We start from the raw sequence: 19,045 nt of genomic DNA, 5'->3' as shown, positions 1-19,045 counted from the left end.
CTGAAGCGGTCAGTAAATTGAAAATAACAAAACGGAAAATGCCCCAACAACGCCTAGTTACGGATATTCCTATACCACATATATATATATATATATTGTATATTGAATGGGTCTATGCGGAGGCACCTAATATAGCGAAACAAATTTAATTTAAATTACAGGCGTGGTCGCAATTGTGCATTTGCCTGTAGTTGTGGCTGTATAGTTCATAAAATATGCAATAATACGGCAAGAGAGCCCCGACACAAAGTTTAGAGGTCGCCATGGACTTTCTAATTTATTTATGCGTCGCTCCGGTCGTGTTCTCCATATAATTTTTGTTCCTAGGCCAGGTTTTTCATCTCATGATGCGTTCGCGCCGACTAGATAACAGATTGCGTCTATAAAGTAGCCGCTGACTTGGCATTGATAGACCAGCCCCACCCCCCAGAATGCCCAGTTACACCCAATTTCAACAATTGCAGTTGCAGACCTCTAGGTTTCTGTTTTTGTAACCCCCCTCCCCCCCTCCCATTTTCGTGGATGGTCATGAGGGGTCTGGGATGCGAAAGGGGACTACCACGACCGCCGGCGAACACGCCCAAACGAGTCGCACAGCTGTGCAGAAACGATATCAGCCCTGACTTGGCCGCCAGCCATCGTTATGGCCACCGATCCGATCCGATCCCGAGTTGCAGTTGCAGTTGCAGTTGCATTAGCGGCCACATTTTGTGGCTCAGACCGACGCGGCGGGGCAAGTCTTAATTCAATTTGCCTATTGTCGGTCAGACGGCGAACGAAAAGTATAGACGCGCCAGCCGGGGGACACAACTACTTATTAGTTCTCATAAAACTTTTAATTAAATGGAAGCACAATGAAATGGAAAATCAAGAAGGTTCGGGTAGCCCACTTTACAGTCAAAGGAAAAATTAACATTAGGGCTGCCGTTTAGCATTAAAATAACTTTATTTTAAGTTAAGTTAGGTAACTGTTGATTAGTCCATAGCTAAAGATACAAATAGTTCATTTTTATTCCATTGCATTCCAATATTGTTATAAAGATTAAACTCCCGCTGAAAACATGTGAACAAATAACCCGTTTAACAATTGTCGGGCAATAAAACGTTCTTTACATTAATTAGTAAAATCGAGTAATAAATATTTCCCTGCACCATGGAATTTAGTTAGTAAGATAATAGAATAAAATATAGCGTATTTTTTTATAAGCAATAAATGTTAAGCCAATGTTAAACATGCAAATCGATTAATGCCAAGCAAACATTGGCATAAATTACCACCCACGCTCAATATACATATGAGCAAATACATATGGTAAGTGGTAACTTTAAATCGAAAATAATGAAATGATCGTAAAATCCTACTACTTCCCCTAACTAACTGAAGCGAATCTGAAGCAAAGCCCACCACGTGCAGATCAGACACTCGTATATCATCTAATCTGCAGACCCGATCTCAACACATCGCAACCAGCCCACAAAACAAAACTTTATTTATCTTTTAATATACACTCTTTCCTTTTTGTGCTTTTTGATTAAATTGTAACAAGTGCCAGCCCACATGGCTTTTTGTCTGTCTAAAAATTTTGAATAAATTTATTGCTAATATTTCATGTTATATGTCATGTTGCATAAATACAAAAGCCACATAGCCACATTTGATATGGGCCCCTTGGCCACCTTAACCCCTTAGTGCCCGCAATTTCCCCGCTTTTGTTAATTGCAAACTTTTGCTTTTAATAGTCCAAAAAGGAGAGGGAAGTGCTATTTTTCCGGAGAGCGCTGAGAACATTTTCAATTGCGCAGGAGAGCGAGCGGTCACCAATGGAGTCCACACCCATACACAACACACACAGACACACGGCCGAACGACTGGCGCTAACGGTAATCGGCTGCGCAGTCGACGTCAACGTCTGCGCATGCGCAAAGCCCGACTTTTGGCTTACTAACAAAGCCGTTATGGGCAGTAGCCGCTTAGGCGGGTGCCCACACCGCAGAAAACCACAGCACACCACAAACCGCACACCAGCGAATCAACCACCCAACCACCAAGGCATCGCCAGCACCACAGTACGTATACGTACGTGGCCACAGCACCACCATAAATGTGGCTCAATTGTAGCAAAGGCCGCCAGTCGCCAGTCTTTTGTCTTTAGCTTTGAGCGTGACTCGTTTCTGGTGGCTCTTATAGCCGCTTTTTTTCATTTTTTTTTTCTATTTCTTATTTTGCACGAGACTCCCGACGGTGACGGCGGCTGCGCTGCAGCTGCGACGCCACCACACCCTTGACTGGATTGCAAAAAAAAATGGCAAAAACTCACAGACAAAAAGGAAAAACTCGAGAGGAGGACTGGTTTTTAGAGCGAAGCTTAGAATACTCTATCGCTAATCTGCATATGCTAAGATATTATTAGTGGGCATGATAAAGATTCTAGGAATTCGAGTATGACAGATTATCTGGGGATGGTATGAGCTGAACAATGTAGACCTCAATGATATAAATGTAGGTAATAAGTAAAGATACTTTTTTAACGATACTGCCCATTTAATGAATAGTATGAAAGCATTAAGAGCACATCGTCTAATTAAAGATCTCTCATTACCAATTTTTGGAACATACATATATGTTTCCTAACATCTCGCCCTTATTTCGAGAATAGCTCATCTCAAAGTTTCGTTACCCACAAGAGTATTAGAAGCCAAGATCGCCTTGGTCCAACCACTCGCGTGGTTGGTCTTGTGTTTTCCTCAGCTGCCGCTGCTTTGCTTTTGCTGCTCTGGCATTTGTTGCGGCGTCAATTTGCTTTTAGCCATTTCGCGCCGCAACCGCAGAGGCTGCACCACCCAGCACCGCCTTGAAGCACCACCAGCCTCTCCTCGATAGTCCCCTCTTCCCGGGCAGCTGCTCCTTTTGTAATTGTGCCTTCGCTATTTTGATCAGCCTCGGACTCCGGCTGAGCCTTGTTTTTCAGCCTTTTCGTATGCGGAGGGGTCTGTGGGCCATTCCACATCGGTCCGGTTCGGGCTTCTTTCTGTCTTAATGTACAGTGAACCTTAAATTGTTTCGACTTTACAAAAAATGTGGCACTAAGTGTGGGAAGTGAAGATGAATCTATGATTATTTCAGCTATTATCAAAATTAGAAATACCACTTGTAAATTTAAGCTACAAAATTCAATCCTAGAAAAAATCCTTCATCTGTTCTTACCAATATCGGCAAGTTCCTCGGCTTGTCCCAACATTAGACAACCTCCGCTTTTCTCTCAGTGTGTTTCGGTTTCTGGGCTGATTCGAGTTTCGGATCCAGCCCCCAGATGGCAGCTGCAGCGGGGTGTTAATGTGGCTCGGCTATTTTATTTATTCATGGCAAAGCGTCTAAGCTAGTAAATTGTATTGCTGGACGCGAAAACTCGGGCTTGGCTTCCATCGGACATCGGACATCAGACGGTGGACAGTAGACAGTATTTGGTGTGTGTTATGCGGTGTTGTGTGTGCGGTTGTGTGTGGTTGTGTGTGGTTGTGTGCGGAGTGCACAGATGCATCGAGCGGGCTGGGACAGCTTTTGCTTTTCTTTGGACCACAACAACGACGACATCAGATTGTCATTCTTGTTTTTGCTTGCTTCTTTTTTAATTGAAAGTCGCCAGGCGTAGTTGATTATACCCTCTAGAGAGTTGAGGGTAGTCTCGTTTATGTAATAGTTACAAAAACCATGTTTACGGGCTTTTCAGCACTTTTTGTCAGTATCAAATTGATGTCATTCGATATGCTGTCAATTAAATATGGTTTTCAATCTCATTCATATTACAGTTTGCGATTTCGTTGTTAAAAATATATATATTTTTTTTATTTTATTCATTTCTCACAAGAACAAAATCAGTTTTTATTAATTTTCTGAAATCGTAAATAAAGTCGCTTTCCCAGGCCGCAAAACTTTCACATTCTCGCATTTAAACCCCAATCACCATTAGTTGTCTTAGCTTCCCATTTAGCAATCCATAAAACCCCACCTGCCAGGGTATTCCCACTTCCAGCCATTTATGCCTTTCATGTCTTCCCCTCAATTTTTTGCTCTATTTGCCGTAGCCATTAATTTGTTGCTCTAATATTTTGTGTGGAAATTGGTTTGGCTCTGTGGGGCAGCTGGCTTCAGCTGGATTCACTTTTTAATGACTGCGTGGTGTGGTGCTGCCGTGGTCCAGCTCCAGTTTCAGTTCCAGCTTCAGCTTCAGCTCCAGCTCCAGCTCCAGATATCCTCCGACCACCACCCCCCCTAAAGTCCGATGCCTGTTGTTACACAATTGCGGATATGAATGAGTAATCCGTGGGCTTTGGCCTGATATATGTCCGTTATACATATTCAGATAGGCTGACACAAAGAGTGAAGGACTGAATGGCAGGGGAGAGGAATGGGGGTGATCATACAATGGCTGCACACGTGTCGTATACGTAACGCAAATTTGTTTGACGATTCTTATCGACCACGTGTTTGGCGATTGCCGCCCGAACGTCCATCGCTGCGTTTATTTGTTTGTTTATTCATATGTTTGTTTGTTTGCTGGCTGCTGTTTGCTAGCTGGTTATGTAATTGCTCCAGCGAGCCTCTGTCGACTCATTAGGCCAACTTAATTTCGTGCAAATTTTTAACAGCTTCATGCTGAGCCGAGTGCCTTAGACTCGGGCTGGGATACAGACCATGTCAGGCCAATCACCCACGCGCCCGTCGACGGATGATTCATGGTGTCACGGTGTCAGTTGCTCCTACTCCATCCATCTCAAACAGCAGGCTGCCATTCAAAGTTCCCGCTCACCTGAAGAAAAATCTATGTTGGATGTTGACCCAAAAACCGCAAACAAAAGTACACATATAGTCGCTGTAGGGAAATTCTTTTGTTTTGAACAGGATGTATTACATATATCATATCAAACCATGATTTAGAATATACTTTACCCTCACCGTTCATAATATGCCAATTTCTTTCTCTGTATGCCCGTTTAGAATTCGGTAGTCGTTAAGCCCTGGACCACGGAGCATCAGCATCCAGAGACAACCTCAGCCGCAAGTCGAACGATCTTTCGGCTTCAGTTTTCAGTTTTCAGCTCTGTAGGTGATCGTAAAACCGCTCCACACACAGATCTTGCACGCCCATAAAAAGCGACTACAAAAGATCGGTTGGCGTTTAAAACTGCCGACGGCATTTTAAATAGCCATGTGGTGCCAAGTAATATCTTTTGGCTATGCGTGTTTTTCTTCGCCTTCGGCTGCGTTGGTTTTTAGGGCTTTGTTAATAGCAATTGTAACTGAGATGGCTAAGTAGCCGCAGGCCAGAATAGCTGAAAAAAGTGGGTGACTCCATAAATCGAAAGTATGTGACATAACCGAATTGATTGAAAGGAGGAGGAAAGTGGAGTGGGAGTTGAAGATTGTTAATTGACTTGATCTGCAGGTGATTTGTAAAAGAAGCGAGGGAGGTGGATTCCGAAAGCTTACCATGAATCATAATAAGATATAATTTATTAAAATATTATTAATTCTTTACTATACATACTTAAAAAGAAGGTGGTTCATAACATGCTCCGTAAGACTCAGCAAGAGAAAAAGTGTGCTTCTAGTTAATATTACTCATTAAAACTACTATTAGGCGACACAAAAGTCCTATCCCACACAGCCCGCTTCCATAAAGTTATTTTTTAATAGCATTTCAATAAAAACAGCAAGCCATCCACACTAAAGATCCAACGACTGAGATATGAACTAAAACAAGGTATAAATTCACTGCTACAGCCATTCCACCATATTGAAATATAAAGTGATTAAATAATTAGTAAGAATTTGCCAATTGCGCGGAGAATTATTGCACATAGTATATGAAATGCACAGGCGCACCGAAGACGGCCGATAAGAAGTCAGGAAGGCGGCAAGTGCTATATAGATACATATATATGTATGTATATATATACAACTTTAGATCTGACGATGTCGCGCTACAGATAAAGCAGCAACAACAAGGTGGTTCAAGAAAAACCAGTGCACTTAACAAAAATCGCGCAAAAAATAAAAGTGGCGAGCAAAAAATATCGCCTCAACAAAACGAAAAGTGACAATTTAATTGCGTCAAACGCAGCGTTCGATTGGCGGCGATGGCCGGTGTGAAAGAGAGGGGAGCAGATCGGCGACAGAGAGGGATGCATCTGTATCTATATATCTATATAGACAGATATGTGGATATATCAGCGGTGTCTGGCGACACTTTGCTCAAGACCCCGGCGATCGCGAGCTCGTTTAATTGAGAGGAGCTCATAAAAAGCGCTTATGACTTGTTTATAAGCAGCCGATCGAATCGCATCGGATTGAAATCAGTTGCTCTATTCAATTCAAACTGAGTTGGAAGCATTTTTGGGCCGGTATTGGGGGAGATGTCGCCTGGCCAGTGGCTACCGCAGATTGCTTGTAAATTATAATGAGATGCCAGTTACTTTTCGATACACGTAACCTTCCCAGCTCTACCTACTTGCTGAAAGGCATTCCTAGGCCGACAGCGGATCGAGCTGATATATATAATGCACTCGATTGCAGGCACTTTCGAGTCAACTTTATGCCTCTTTGATTGACTAAAACTTATTTCGGCACATGATACTTAAAGTCATTTCCAAACAATGCTTTTAATGCTTAAGTAAAAAATTAAATAGCCAATAGCAAGTATTCCTGTTCAAAAGTAAGATATAGCTTATTATTCCGAAGGATCCAATTAAAATGCTATTTACTGTTAATTGTTAGTCATTAGCCTCTTTTATGCTCTTTAACCTTTCAAAACACTCTGGTCTAATTATTGCTAACTTTCCAACACTCATGCAATCGTCAACACCCACTAGTCTGTTTTACACGCTTAGGAAAATCATACATCTGATATATTTACATTTGAAAATATACATCTGGAGATACGAATTTTTTATTTTTTGGGTAAACAATTATTATTGTGAGATCAAAAAGAAAAATTCTTTATTTTCATTTGAAGAGATTTTTAGTGTATTTATTCGATTAGCCTTAGAAGTTGGTAGTTCTGAGACTCTCCTTCCATTTGCCACCGGCAAGGGTGTTAAAATCGCTTGCACGTTTCCATCAGTTGCCTTTGCACGCTGGCCGCGATTTTTCCCTTGTCCGCTGGTGGAGTTAACTCGGTTTTGGTGTGCTTTTATTGATTTATTTGCCGGGGCGACACAAGTTGGCATCATTAAGTGCCAGCACACACCGTTCTCTATTAGCCGACAAATTCTTGGCCTTCCCTGTCTCTTGGACTCTCGGCTGGCAGATAATTCTTGTTCACAATCTAAATGGCCGTCTTGACACACCTTAGAATTTGTGTGTTACAATTTGAAGTTGTCGACAATGGCGGCAGTGGCTTGTTGGCCACGCTGGAGCTGGCCAACTGCATCGGCGGATTGTGAAAGTATCCGATGGATACCAATGCCGGAGGGTGGGGTTGTTGGCATCCCAGTGCCCAGTGAGCAGTGAGCAGTGTTCAGTTGCCAACTAGAAACTGGCAACAATCAACTGGCGCATGTGCCACACGGCGTATGCTTAATTACGAACAAGGGAAAACAAAGAGTCGGGCCAAGTTAAGATTTTGAGCCTGCCCAGGCTCTGTGAAGATTAGTCGCAGTGGGTCGCACATTTCGTTTCGCAATCGATTGCAACATGCAACACGGCAACAGCAACAACAACAACAACAGCAACACAAGCAACAACATCAACGCGAAACGAATGTGGCTAGCTCTGCTGCTCTAAATCAACGATATATAAAACTAGTTTAGGTGGGTCCAATGGATATTCTTTTACTGCTATTTTGTTGCAACTGTTGCGCCGACTCCAGCTGAAGCTTGCCTCAGTTTTTTTGCTGATTTTCCAGCGTTTTTTGCAGCACATTTTTTTTGGTGCATTCTAATGGCCGCCCAATATGACTAAGCACACTCATCGCGCACTCCTGCGTCCAACGTGTATGCAAATCAAAACCAGTTTAAGCCGCGGCAACAACAACAGCATCAACAGCCAGCTAACTTTATATATAGCAAAAATATGGGTCGAGATCTGCAAAATGCAGCTGATCGAATTTTTGCATTAGGCGCAGCAGCAGCCGCAGCAGCAACAACTGCCATCCGGCCAGCTTGGAGCAACTGAATCGCAAGTCTGAGGCTGCTGCCTGATTATCTCTCAAGGAAGGCATGCCAGACTTTTGGGGGTAGGGGGAGTTCCGGGGGGCTTCCGCGGCAGGAGGGGCTGCACATAGCTTGCAAACTGCAACTGCAACTGCAGCCGGCACCGGGTGAATATCGAATGCTATCTATATCTTACGAAGCAGGGCCATATAGCCAACATTTCGCTATTAGCCGCCAACAGAAATACTAAACACTTTTACACCCGGGGAAAAGGGGAGCAACCACAATCATATTGGAAATCATATTCCATTCTATACTATTAAACTACAGATTTGTTAAAGTAAACTAAAGACCTTAAAGACCATTGCTTTGCTTGCTTTTAAATAGTTTAGTTGGTATCATTGGCTTGATATATGCACTGATGCTGCAGTTCTTATTGATAAGGAATTCCTTAAAAAGTGCATCTAACTATTTTCTCAGTGCATTCGCAGACGTATCTATATCTAAGTCTGGTCCAGGCAAACGCAAAGAAACGTAACGTATAATCTAGGAGGCAGCGCAGCAAAAAAATGCGGCGGCTGTGCAAAATCAAGAGTGTGTCTAAGCCATGGCAATCCAGGCATCGGGCCAACAGAGCCACCAGGCACATTGCCTTGCCAGTGGACCGGGCAGCTGCTCCGACTTCTGATGAAATGCATTGTAAGCCACCGCCACCACCGTGGCACCACCATCGCACCACCACCGCTTTTGCAGTTGCATGTACGTAGCGTTTGCTTTCGGGGCGGCAGCCTTTCCTGCCCAATATTCCAGCAAATAGAGAACTAAAGCATCAAAACACTGAAGGAAACTTAATTTGGTCATCAGACTGTCTATCAAACCACCAGGACAAGAACTAATAGCACATTAGTACGTTGAAAAAGAATGAAGGAATCTTGAGTTTATCAAAAGACGAGATAATTTTAATTTCTCATTTTTCTCATTCCAAAATTTGTGAAACTTTTTTATAATATTGCCTATTCATTTAACAAATAAGTTACATATAAGGAGTGTCGAGTGCGAGGAAAAAAACGTCAGCTTAAGTAAAAAGCTAGTTTTAAAATAGACTTGCACTTTTGTCCAACAATCAATTTTCAATATCATCTACAAAAAGTACAAATTAATGGCCAATTATGGCTTTTTTTTTCCCTGTGCAAATAGTGCCAGTCAAACTAAAAGTAAAGACTAAAAAATGCGATGCGATGCTCGCTGGACCCACAGGCCACTCAACCACAACTGCAGAAAAAAATCTACATTTGTCCAAAATATCACAAAATGCCAGCTTGTCGGGCGAAGGGGGCGGGGGTGGATGGAAAAGGGGGGGTTGAGGTTGCAGGGGATGAGGTTGCAACCAGGAGAGGCTGCAACTGCGATGCTGTGTGTTGCATAAAAGCAACGCTCCAAATTGCTAACTGAGCGATCCAGTTTAAATTGCAATTGCTCCTTAATGGGCTCTAAAACGTGCCAGTGTCGGTGTGACTGTGTGTGTGCGTGTGTGTTGGCGAATGCATCTGTGTGCGTTGCATTGCATCGCTTGCTATTTTTTTCGGCGTCTTTACAGCTCGGTAATCCGAGCCGAAATGGCTGTCGTGTGGCATGCGAGGCGTATGCGCAACGAATCAACTCGGACAACGCGCATACGCACAGTGGCACCGGCGGCAATGGAGCATGGTAGGGAACCGATCTGTACAGAAAGGGAAATGAGAATATAATTACATAATGCTTAATGCCACATGTAAGCAATTTGACAATTTGGAGTATCTCAACAGTCCAATTGTGAGATAAAAAAGAATAACAGCATTCATAAAATCCTCTTAGTGAAAAGAACCATATTTAATATAATGTGTATGATATAATTTGCTGCTGTATTTTAATTGTATTGTTTTATTTTCATTAATAAATTAGTGGGTATTTGATGTTTACTACCAATTTCGATTGTATATCAATGAGCCCAATCGATTGGATGTAATTTGGGTCGCACATCAAATCTGCTCCAATCAAATTCCCCCTCTCGTCGTTACTCATCCAAACGATGTAGAATTCCTGAGTGCAATCGGAACATTGCCTTTCCCAGATCAAATGGAAGTGAAAATTCCGAGTGCATGTACCACGCCCCCGCCATTACGCCGCCCCCGCATTTTCCGCAGATGTTGCAGCCCTCGGCTAACTGTACACACATTTGTCGCATCGCAGCGGCGGCAACAACGAGTTAGAGCATAACAACATATTTTACAATTACGAAACAATTCGGCCCACAACTAAATACAGAAACCCCAGGCACTCTTCAGCTCTTTAGCCAAGCACACTGAACAATGGACGAAATAGAAAAAACTCTGAAAAATAGAAAAATCTTAAGCCTGAAATCCGAAGTTCGAAATGCGAAGCAAAGCTCAACGAGATCAGCAGACGAATAGGCGTAGACGCCAGACCAAGAACCGTGTCTCCAAAATGCGGCCTACTGGGGCGGCATGCCAACAGCACTCACACACTTGCAACTCGCTTATGGCCAGAACGAAACCAGATCAAAAGCCCATGGCAATAATTATGAAAACACTCGGAGTCGCGACGACGTCGTCATCGTCATCGATGTAATTTTCCTGTTCGTGCCTTAATAATCTGCGCAAACGGCGGCCGCATATTGAAATTCCCCACAGTAATAATAACAATAATCGCGCGGCAGCAACATCTATTAAAATATCGATGGAGTGACTGACTGACTGACTGACTGACTGCCTCTGTGACTCCCTGACTGACTTTGCCGGCTCTGGTTTTTGTTTTTCTATATAGCCTTTTCCATTTCCTTGGCTTTTTGGCTGGCTAGCTGGCTGGCTGGCTGGCTGGTGAAGCGATCAAAAGTCGCTAAAAGCAAACGCACACTGACGGCGTTATTATTGATTTAAACATCAAGATAAATTACACCGCCTCCCCCGAACCGAAACACCCGCGCATTAAAATCTCCCTCAAGTGGGAATCTTTAGGAACCCTAGCTGAAGATCAGGCTGTAACTGAAGATCGCTCACTGCGAAAAATAATCAATTGAAAAGAAAAATTCCAAAATAAAACCATATAAGGTAACAGAGGGCTTATTAACATTAACATGCATCATCTATTAAAGAAATAAAATCAAAAGATGCCTAAAAATGTGTGCTTTGGTGTTCAATGCGTACTCGGTGAATAAGATACAGATACAAGAACATCTATTCAAAAGCAAAAGCATATTTTGATTTTTCCCGTTTTTTAAAACCCCCACCATTTTCTCGCAGTGCATTTCTGAGGCACCATATTGGATCGCTTTTTGGCCACTAACGAAGTTTCCTTTTGGCAGCGCTGTTGTTGTTGTTGTTGCTGTTTCGCTATTGTTGTAATTGTGGGTAATTGTTGTTGCCGTTGTACCGAACTGCTGTTGTTGCTGTTGCTGCATTGGGCGCTACAAATTTCCAAACCCACTAGGCACATTTGAACTGGCGCACGATCGCAAAAAAGAAAAAAAAAAAACCGAAAATCCAATGAACGGAGCAGCAATTGTAACATCAACATGAGATGTGCCCTGGCTCCAAAAAGGAGCAACGTGCCCCAAGATGCAGAGAGAGAGATGGCCACATTCGAATAGAAAGAGATGGACTATGGAGGCATAGGGAGTTGGAGTTAGCTTGTGCCCGGGTCTTTTGCTACTTTGACTTGTCGCTCGTTCCAAAACGTCGAATGCGTCTAATTTCTTGGCTTGCTTTTGGCTCTTTTTGCGGCTGCCTATGTTTTTTCGGCTTTATATCTGTCTCTTGGCCAGGCAAGCGGGACAGAGCACGGCAATGAGTTGGGCCAGGGAAGGGGTGGAGTTCTCGGTGGATGTCGTGTCTCGGTCTCCGAAAGTCTGGCTCCAAAGCCTTGCGATCCATTCGCCAACGTCTGCTCGGCGGCTGCCGCGTTTGTCGTTTAAATCGTACCACCACAGGCGACATAAAAATAATGAAGTGTGCGGGTGTGGTCGACTCGCTTTTGGCCAGGTCTGGTCTTCAGTCTTCAGTCTCCAGTCCACAGTCTTCGGTCTTCGGTCTTGGCTCTTTGCGCTGAGCCTGGTCCTCTCAGCCTGAGCATGCATCTCGGCCCGATTCGGGGACTGACTGGCCGATCGGGGCGACTGTCGACTGTCGAACGCTGCGACGTTTGCAGATTGCCGAGTCGTGTTTGGCCCAGCGGTGCGGTGTCGGCGGCCCATAACCAAATCAACATTTTGCGGGAGTAGTTTCTTGGTCGGGCTCCCTTTTTTGGAATGATTTTATAGGGCGAAATGGCAGCCTTAGTTGGCCGAAATGAGGCTGAAGAGGAGTAATTTGAATATGGTTTACAAGCGCTCGGGCATTATTGAGCTAAAAATTGGGATTAATTGAGATGATTTATATGATAGGTAGTTAAGTTTGTTCGTACTCTAGAAGAGAAGAACAATAATAAAATACATTACTTTACGATTTTACTGAATATCAAAGAAAAACATTATATATTTCATATAATTCTCCATTACATATATAAATTAAATCGTAAATTAAAAGAGCTCACTTTTATTGATTTTAAATACTTAAAAAAAAACCCACACAAATAGTTCTGCTGCAAATGTTTGTTGGGTAACTCGCTGAACACACGCCCAACCAACTGCAAAAATATAACGGTATCCAAGGTTGTGCTACGCTTAAAATGTAATTGTTCGACTTAAAGAGCCAGAGCAACAACATCAGCCAACAGCGAAACAACAAAACCAGAAACAACAACAACACGGCGATCAAGTTTGCCGCCGTCACCTTTTGCCGTCTAATCAAATACCAGACCAAGACCCAGGGAATAACGCCATCGCTTGAGACTCTGAGCTACCCACCTATGGATACGATACGATACCATACGATATGTAGATACATCCCATAACCGGCAGATGCATGTGCAGTAAAAAAAAATAACACGCATTAATAACTACATTAATTAGTCACCAACTATTGTGTTTCTTTCAATATATATAACATATTTGTATTTCGTACCTATCAATTTTACCTATTATTTGCCAACAAAATTACATACTTCTAATGATCAACAAGCATTGCACCATTTAAATTTAAATGATATTATCGAACAGAATAAGTATTATAATATTTACAGTTTTTAAAGTTTCTAATATACAATTAAATACATCATGATTGTGCAGATTATGATTTCTCTCCGTGTCGATGTATGGGCATGCCTGCATGGGCAGAGAGACACCAACCAACACATGGTCGAATCCGAAATTCAAATCCCAGCTCAACGTCATCGAAGCGCCGCACTCTGGAGGACTCCGCGATGCATCGCAGCGGGTCTTTGGGGGCTGGGGCGGAATTTTCACTTGAATATTCGACACACTTTGAGCCCGGGCACACACAGCTGGAAGTCGCGAAGGTTTGCAGGATTTCCAGACTCAGATTCAGATTGAGATTCAGGGAGGGGCGCCACAGCGCGCTTGGCTGTCTCAGCGATTCTTGGGGCTATGCATCATCATCATCATCATCGGCCGGGGCCGGCGTCGAAGTTGGAGCTGCAACATGGCAACATGTTGCAATCTGCCAGCTCTGCATGCATAAAATATTATGCAACATTATGCCACAGACACAGGCCAGACGACACTCTTGGTTTTATTTACACTTTTTTCGGGCTGTGGCCACCCCTCGCCCGAAATGTTGCTGCTTATTAGTGCCGGGATGTTGACAGCGTTTAGATCTAATTGAATCGCCCGGATCGCCGATTTCTGTGCCGTCCGTAGAACATTTGGCTTGGCCCGCTCCCATTTGGCCCATAACCCATAAATCTAACACACCGGCACGAGAGATTTATAGAGTTCAGATTGCGAAATGCGCAGAAGCACAGCACAGCGCGCAGCGCCGAGCTCGGAAAATCTTGAAAAATTAAAATGACTAGTGCCGGGGCACGATCAAGACCGTGCTGCCGTCTTGATAGCAGACAATGGCAACTCCGGAGGAGATGGAAAGCCCAAAAGCGAAACCTCAGCGGTAGTCAGCATTGGGGCGTCTGCAGTTCAACGTTCAAGTGGCACAGTACGCCCTAGAAAAATGAATTGATTCGATTGTTTTTCGCCGCAACTCGGGCTCCTCTACTTTATCTGCCAGCGCCGAGCGGAAAAATCTGAAAATGGTTAGACAAAAAAAAAACGAAAAATCAGGGGCAGAGGCAAAGGCAGAGGCAGGGAGCGCGCCCCGAAAAATACTGATGATACAATCGCGTTTTTGACTTTGAAAAGTCAGCTTCGAGTCAGCCGGGCTATTGTTCAATGGCCCAACTGCAGCAGCGGCAACATCAGCAACAGCAGCAGCAGCAGCAGCAGCAGCGGCCGACACTGATTGTTATGGTTTATGAGATGAAAATGCACTCGAAACAATATTCTGGGGCCAATGCAATTTGCGATTTTTAATCAACTCCTCTCGTCAGCACTCAGCAACAGAAGAAAACATCGTATTTGGGGGCCCCTGATTGCAGCTTCCACTTCGAGAATCGTGGCTCCTTCATCTGGCTTTTGATCTTCTCCCCGTCCCCGAGATGATTCCCCTGGCTCCTAGCCTGCATCCACTCGACCATCATCTGCAGGCCAGCAGAGCTGCCCTCCAGTTCGCCGCCCACTTTGCGGCCACAGTGCGTATGCGCGATGTAGCCACACACCTTAAGTTCTGCGGCTTTGTGGGCCACAACTGAAAGCAGGGCCTCATCGGAATCTTCGGGCACACTCATTTCATACGCTAATAGGTAGATCTCTGGCTGCGGTTGGAGTACCAGTTCCAGCGACATTTTTGGGAATGGAAATTTGAGTATGTGAGTTTTCACGGCTTTTGAAAATAAATGATCCAGATTTCCTAAGTTACTCTGCTGATGATATATAATCGAAAAATTTGCGTGGAGTAAACATCACTGATCCATCCAAAGGTAAGCATTTAAAACAAATTCTGAATCTTTAAAAATGCTATACTTTTATATTTATATAGATTTTCGTAAAAAGTATTTTTATAAACTATCAGGAAACGTATTTTAAAACAAAATGTCAATTAATAATTATGCTTTGCGTAAGTCATCAGTTTAATCAATTTAGTTTAAAAACAAACCTACACGCCAGTAAATTTAGCTTAACACTCAGTACAATCCAAAATTATAGCCCTAAGTTATTTGCATATCTTTCAGCAAAACTAAACAAGAAATGACATTATTAGGGTCCTACGATTGGATGTTCAATGAGGATATTCAACTTAGGACCGAGTTTAAGTTGTACAACATAATGTCAAGGAACCAATTTCCGCGTCGAATTCTTCAATATTGCCACAAAAACCATATAACCGGATACATAGTATTCACCCACGGGGGCAAACAAGCATTTGGAGTGATGGATGGCAAGCGGAAAGATTTAAACCGGATAAAGCCCTACCTTCTGAGGTTTTGCATTCCAGAACCCTTTAACCAACGAGTCACTTTTTCAGCCTACGAGTTATGCTTCAATCCGAACAAAGAGAAATTTAATATTAAGGATAGAGTTCCTAAGGGCGCCAAGTTTCTGGGAGATATATACGAGGACTGCTTTCTGAGGTTCAAGAATCAAAAACCGGAACCGGAAGAGGAAACCGAGGCAACTAAAGCCTTGTTCGCAAAATATTCCGACTTCTTTAACTTAAAATATTTCGTCAATTGTTAATGGACAATATATAGCTAAGACTATGCCAGCACAATTCCCGATTCTCTTTAGTCGCAGTGATTTCTCGCAGTGTGGATGCGACTCGTGCTGGCCATTGTTCAACACTATTTGCGGCACTCAATCTCTTAATTAAATATGCGACTAACTGGCAGCTCGGAGGCACTCGAAGAGTGGCCCAGACATCGCCGTTTAGTGTCGAAATTGTGCAAGTTTTGATTTTCCTTTTGTTGTTATGGAAGTCGCTGTTTGTATTTTTTTTTTGTTTTTGTTTTTGTTTTGGCTTGGTTTGGTTTTCTTGTTCGCTGGATAATCACAGGCCCGGCGAATAGACGGCAGAAATTAAATCAGCCAAGGTTATCGCATTAATAAGCCCCCTGGTTTGGGTTTTACAGTTTTCTGAGCCAGTCAATTATTAAATTTGCAATTTCCGTAGCTGAACTTTTGGGGTCAGTAGACTGATTTAAATCAAAACCGTAATTGAGCATTGCCCGCGAGCTAGAACCAATCGCACCAAAAACCAAATACCAAATACCAACCTCCGGGCAGGAAAATTGACAAATGTTTGATAGCTAGCTACCTTTTCGGATTGCTTGTTTCACGTGCATTTATTTTCCTCCAAAAGCGGATGTGGGGACGCTGCGAATCCGATTCAGAAAATGTACAGAAAAAAAATCGAAAATCAAAAACTCCCAGCTAAGTGGCTTTCCATGACATTTTACTGACACTCTTGCCGTTGAACTGGAAGACCTGTTTTCATTTTCCCTCTTAGCGCAACTTAACACATTTGACGAAGATGTCTATGCCAGCAAATGACGTGTCATCAATGGAGCCCGCACTCCCACATAAAGATGCACAGCGTCCTCAACTCGATCTCGGATCTCACATCTCGCATCTCGTACCCCGGCCACAAATCCCCAGCACTTGAAGCTTGAAGAGATCTGTTGGTGCTGTTGTATTAATAAGCCTGACATTTGAGCAGAGCATCCACTCGAAGCCATCGGGTTTCGGTTTTGCGTGTAGGCGTCTGAAAATAATAATTAAAAAATCGTTTCTAATGCGGAAATCTCGCGTTTTTGAGCTGGGGGTGAGCTTAATGCCGAAGATGTTAGACAAATATATCAGATTTCTATTTCTTTTTTTGTCGCGCTCCTCGCTTTGGTTAATCTTCCAGTGGACGGTTGTGGGGGATCGGCAAATCGGTGACATGGGTAAAGATGGATCGTTGGGAAAGCAATTGAACAGTGGATCGTCAGAGGTGAGTTGTGGAATCGTATGGGACCACAAGATGTAAAAAGGTGTAAAAAAGAAAAAAAAAATCAGCTTCCAAAATGTTTTTGATTTGTAGGCACGTCAGAAAGTTGTAAAAACATCCAAGCGGCAATGTATTAGAAACATGAAAATTAATTGGCTATAATAAAAAATAATATCTTTAGGTTTTATAAATTACATGATAATTATAAACCCATAATGTATTTATTGGCTAACCAAAGAAGGAGTTTATTCATAATATATCTTTATAATCGAGCACCTAACGGCAGTTAATCGTTAACAATTAAACAAGTCACAACTACGAGAGATGGACAGATCGACAGCAGATATTAAGGCCAATAGGTTGGCCATTGGGCTGGGCTGTGGCCGAAAGCATTAGGCCAAGTGTCCCGGCCCGCCCAAGAATTCAAAGACCTGGCCCGCCCAAATAATTAAATATGTAAGAGGCAAGAGCCCAAGTTAATAACAGCTGCTACCACAGAAGCCTTTTGCCGGCCAAACGTTAAAAATTTAATAATCGCCTGCGAGTATAAGGCGGCCAGATGCATTCGTAGGCCCAGAGATACAGATACAGATGCAGGCCCATGCCCATGCCCAGGTCGAGATACAATATACAATATACTATAATATGTACTGGTGCAATATACACGAAGGCAGCAGGCTCTGCGAGAAGGTCAGACCTCGCACGTTTCATGGCTCATAGCGCTCCTATCGTATAATTAGAAACGAACGACGACAACACGACGACAAACAACGACCGCCGTTCGCCGCTGTATCCGTATCTGTGGCCCGAATGTATCTGTATCTGGGAAACAGGGGAAGGTCTCTGGCTCTGGATACGCAACAAGCGATTCTCAAATGAGCCAATTGTAGAATGCCCGACTACGTCAGTGTGTGTGTGTATGCCCACTATTTTTGTGTACATAAAGAGTGCCACAGTTCTGCAGAAACAGATAGCTCGTGTCGAGCAAGAAGAATAGAATAATACGTGCTAGGTGTGGGTTCGTCAGAAAAAAGTTGATCTATTTGTGGAATTAAAAATAAAAAAGAATAAATAGTAAGTATGACGTAAAATAGATCTAAGGTGTCTGGTGCAAAAATCGGATTTTTATTTCCAGCCAGTTTACGTACTTCAAATGTTGTCTTTAACAGTTCTGATATAAAGAGGATGCCGAAACATATGAACTTCATTAAAATTCCATGAATTCCAAATTGTATCTTAGGGATGTTCTGGTCTGCTTTAAAAATATTTCAAAATATGGAAATCCTTAAAATTAAGTACTTAAGGCTCTTCAGGATTGTCTTAAAAACTTTTGTGTCCTAAGCTAACAACCAACATTGCATTAGGAGGTTTTCTTTGACTTTCCATTAAAGTTAAAAGTGCTGGGTGCCGTAAAGATAGCCATGTTCGTTACGGCTCGTCTCTTTGCCGCCATTCCACATTCCTGGCAGATAGCCACTCAACTGAATCTTTTCAGCTGGGGCACACTCTTCGCTTTAAAAACCCAGTGGTGCAATGTGGAACCGACAACGATGGTGGCCACCAGCGCGTATAAAGCCGACTCCATGCACCGAAAAATAATACTATCAATTTCAGTTACAGTTAATTTGATTAACTCAAATTTCTAAAAGTGGTAAATTAGGGTAAGGAACTATTTAAAACAAGGTTGTTGAAAGTATTATGAAATATATTTAATGATCTTTTTATTCAATATAGATTATATTTAGTTAACGAAAGCTGTCTTTATTATGATACTTTCTATTTATTTGAACATTGTAGACAAAAGTCTTAAACTTATGCTACAATTGATATCGGCTATAGCTGCTAGGGCTTTTAGCCAGACTTCTTTAATATTTACTTAGGTATTAAGTTACAGCTTTATT

At 42.8% G+C, this 19,045-nt stretch overlaps 2 protein-coding genes across 2 annotated transcripts; one reads left to right on the top strand and one right to left on the bottom strand.

The window, feature by feature from the left end:
• Nucleotides 1-14,602: 14,602 nt before the first annotated feature.
• On the bottom strand, nucleotides 14,603-15,052 carry CG15167 (uncharacterized protein). The gene has a single exon (NM_136062.2). The coding sequence runs from the start codon at nucleotides 14,998-15,000 to the stop codon at nucleotides 14,650-14,652; it is 351 nt and encodes a 116-aa protein (NP_609906.1). The 5' UTR covers nucleotides 15,001-15,052; the 3' UTR covers nucleotides 14,603-14,649.
• Nucleotides 15,053-15,299: 247 nt separating this feature from the next.
• On the top strand, nucleotides 15,300-16,090 carry CG42752 (uncharacterized protein). The gene has a single exon (NM_001201910.2). The coding sequence runs from the start codon at nucleotides 15,404-15,406 to the stop codon at nucleotides 15,890-15,892; it is 489 nt and encodes a 162-aa protein (NP_001188839.1). The 5' UTR covers nucleotides 15,300-15,403; the 3' UTR covers nucleotides 15,893-16,090.
• The last annotated feature ends 2,955 nt before the right edge of the window (nucleotides 16,091-19,045 follow it).

The sequence above is a fragment of the Drosophila melanogaster genome, chromosome 2L, assembly GCF_000001215.4.
Source record: "Drosophila melanogaster chromosome 2L".
In the NCBI taxonomy this organism is placed as follows: domain Eukaryota; kingdom Metazoa; phylum Arthropoda; class Insecta; order Diptera; family Drosophilidae; genus Drosophila; species Drosophila melanogaster.
Note: the sequence above shows the minus strand (reverse complement) of the source record. Positions and strands in the feature narration are given on the sequence as shown.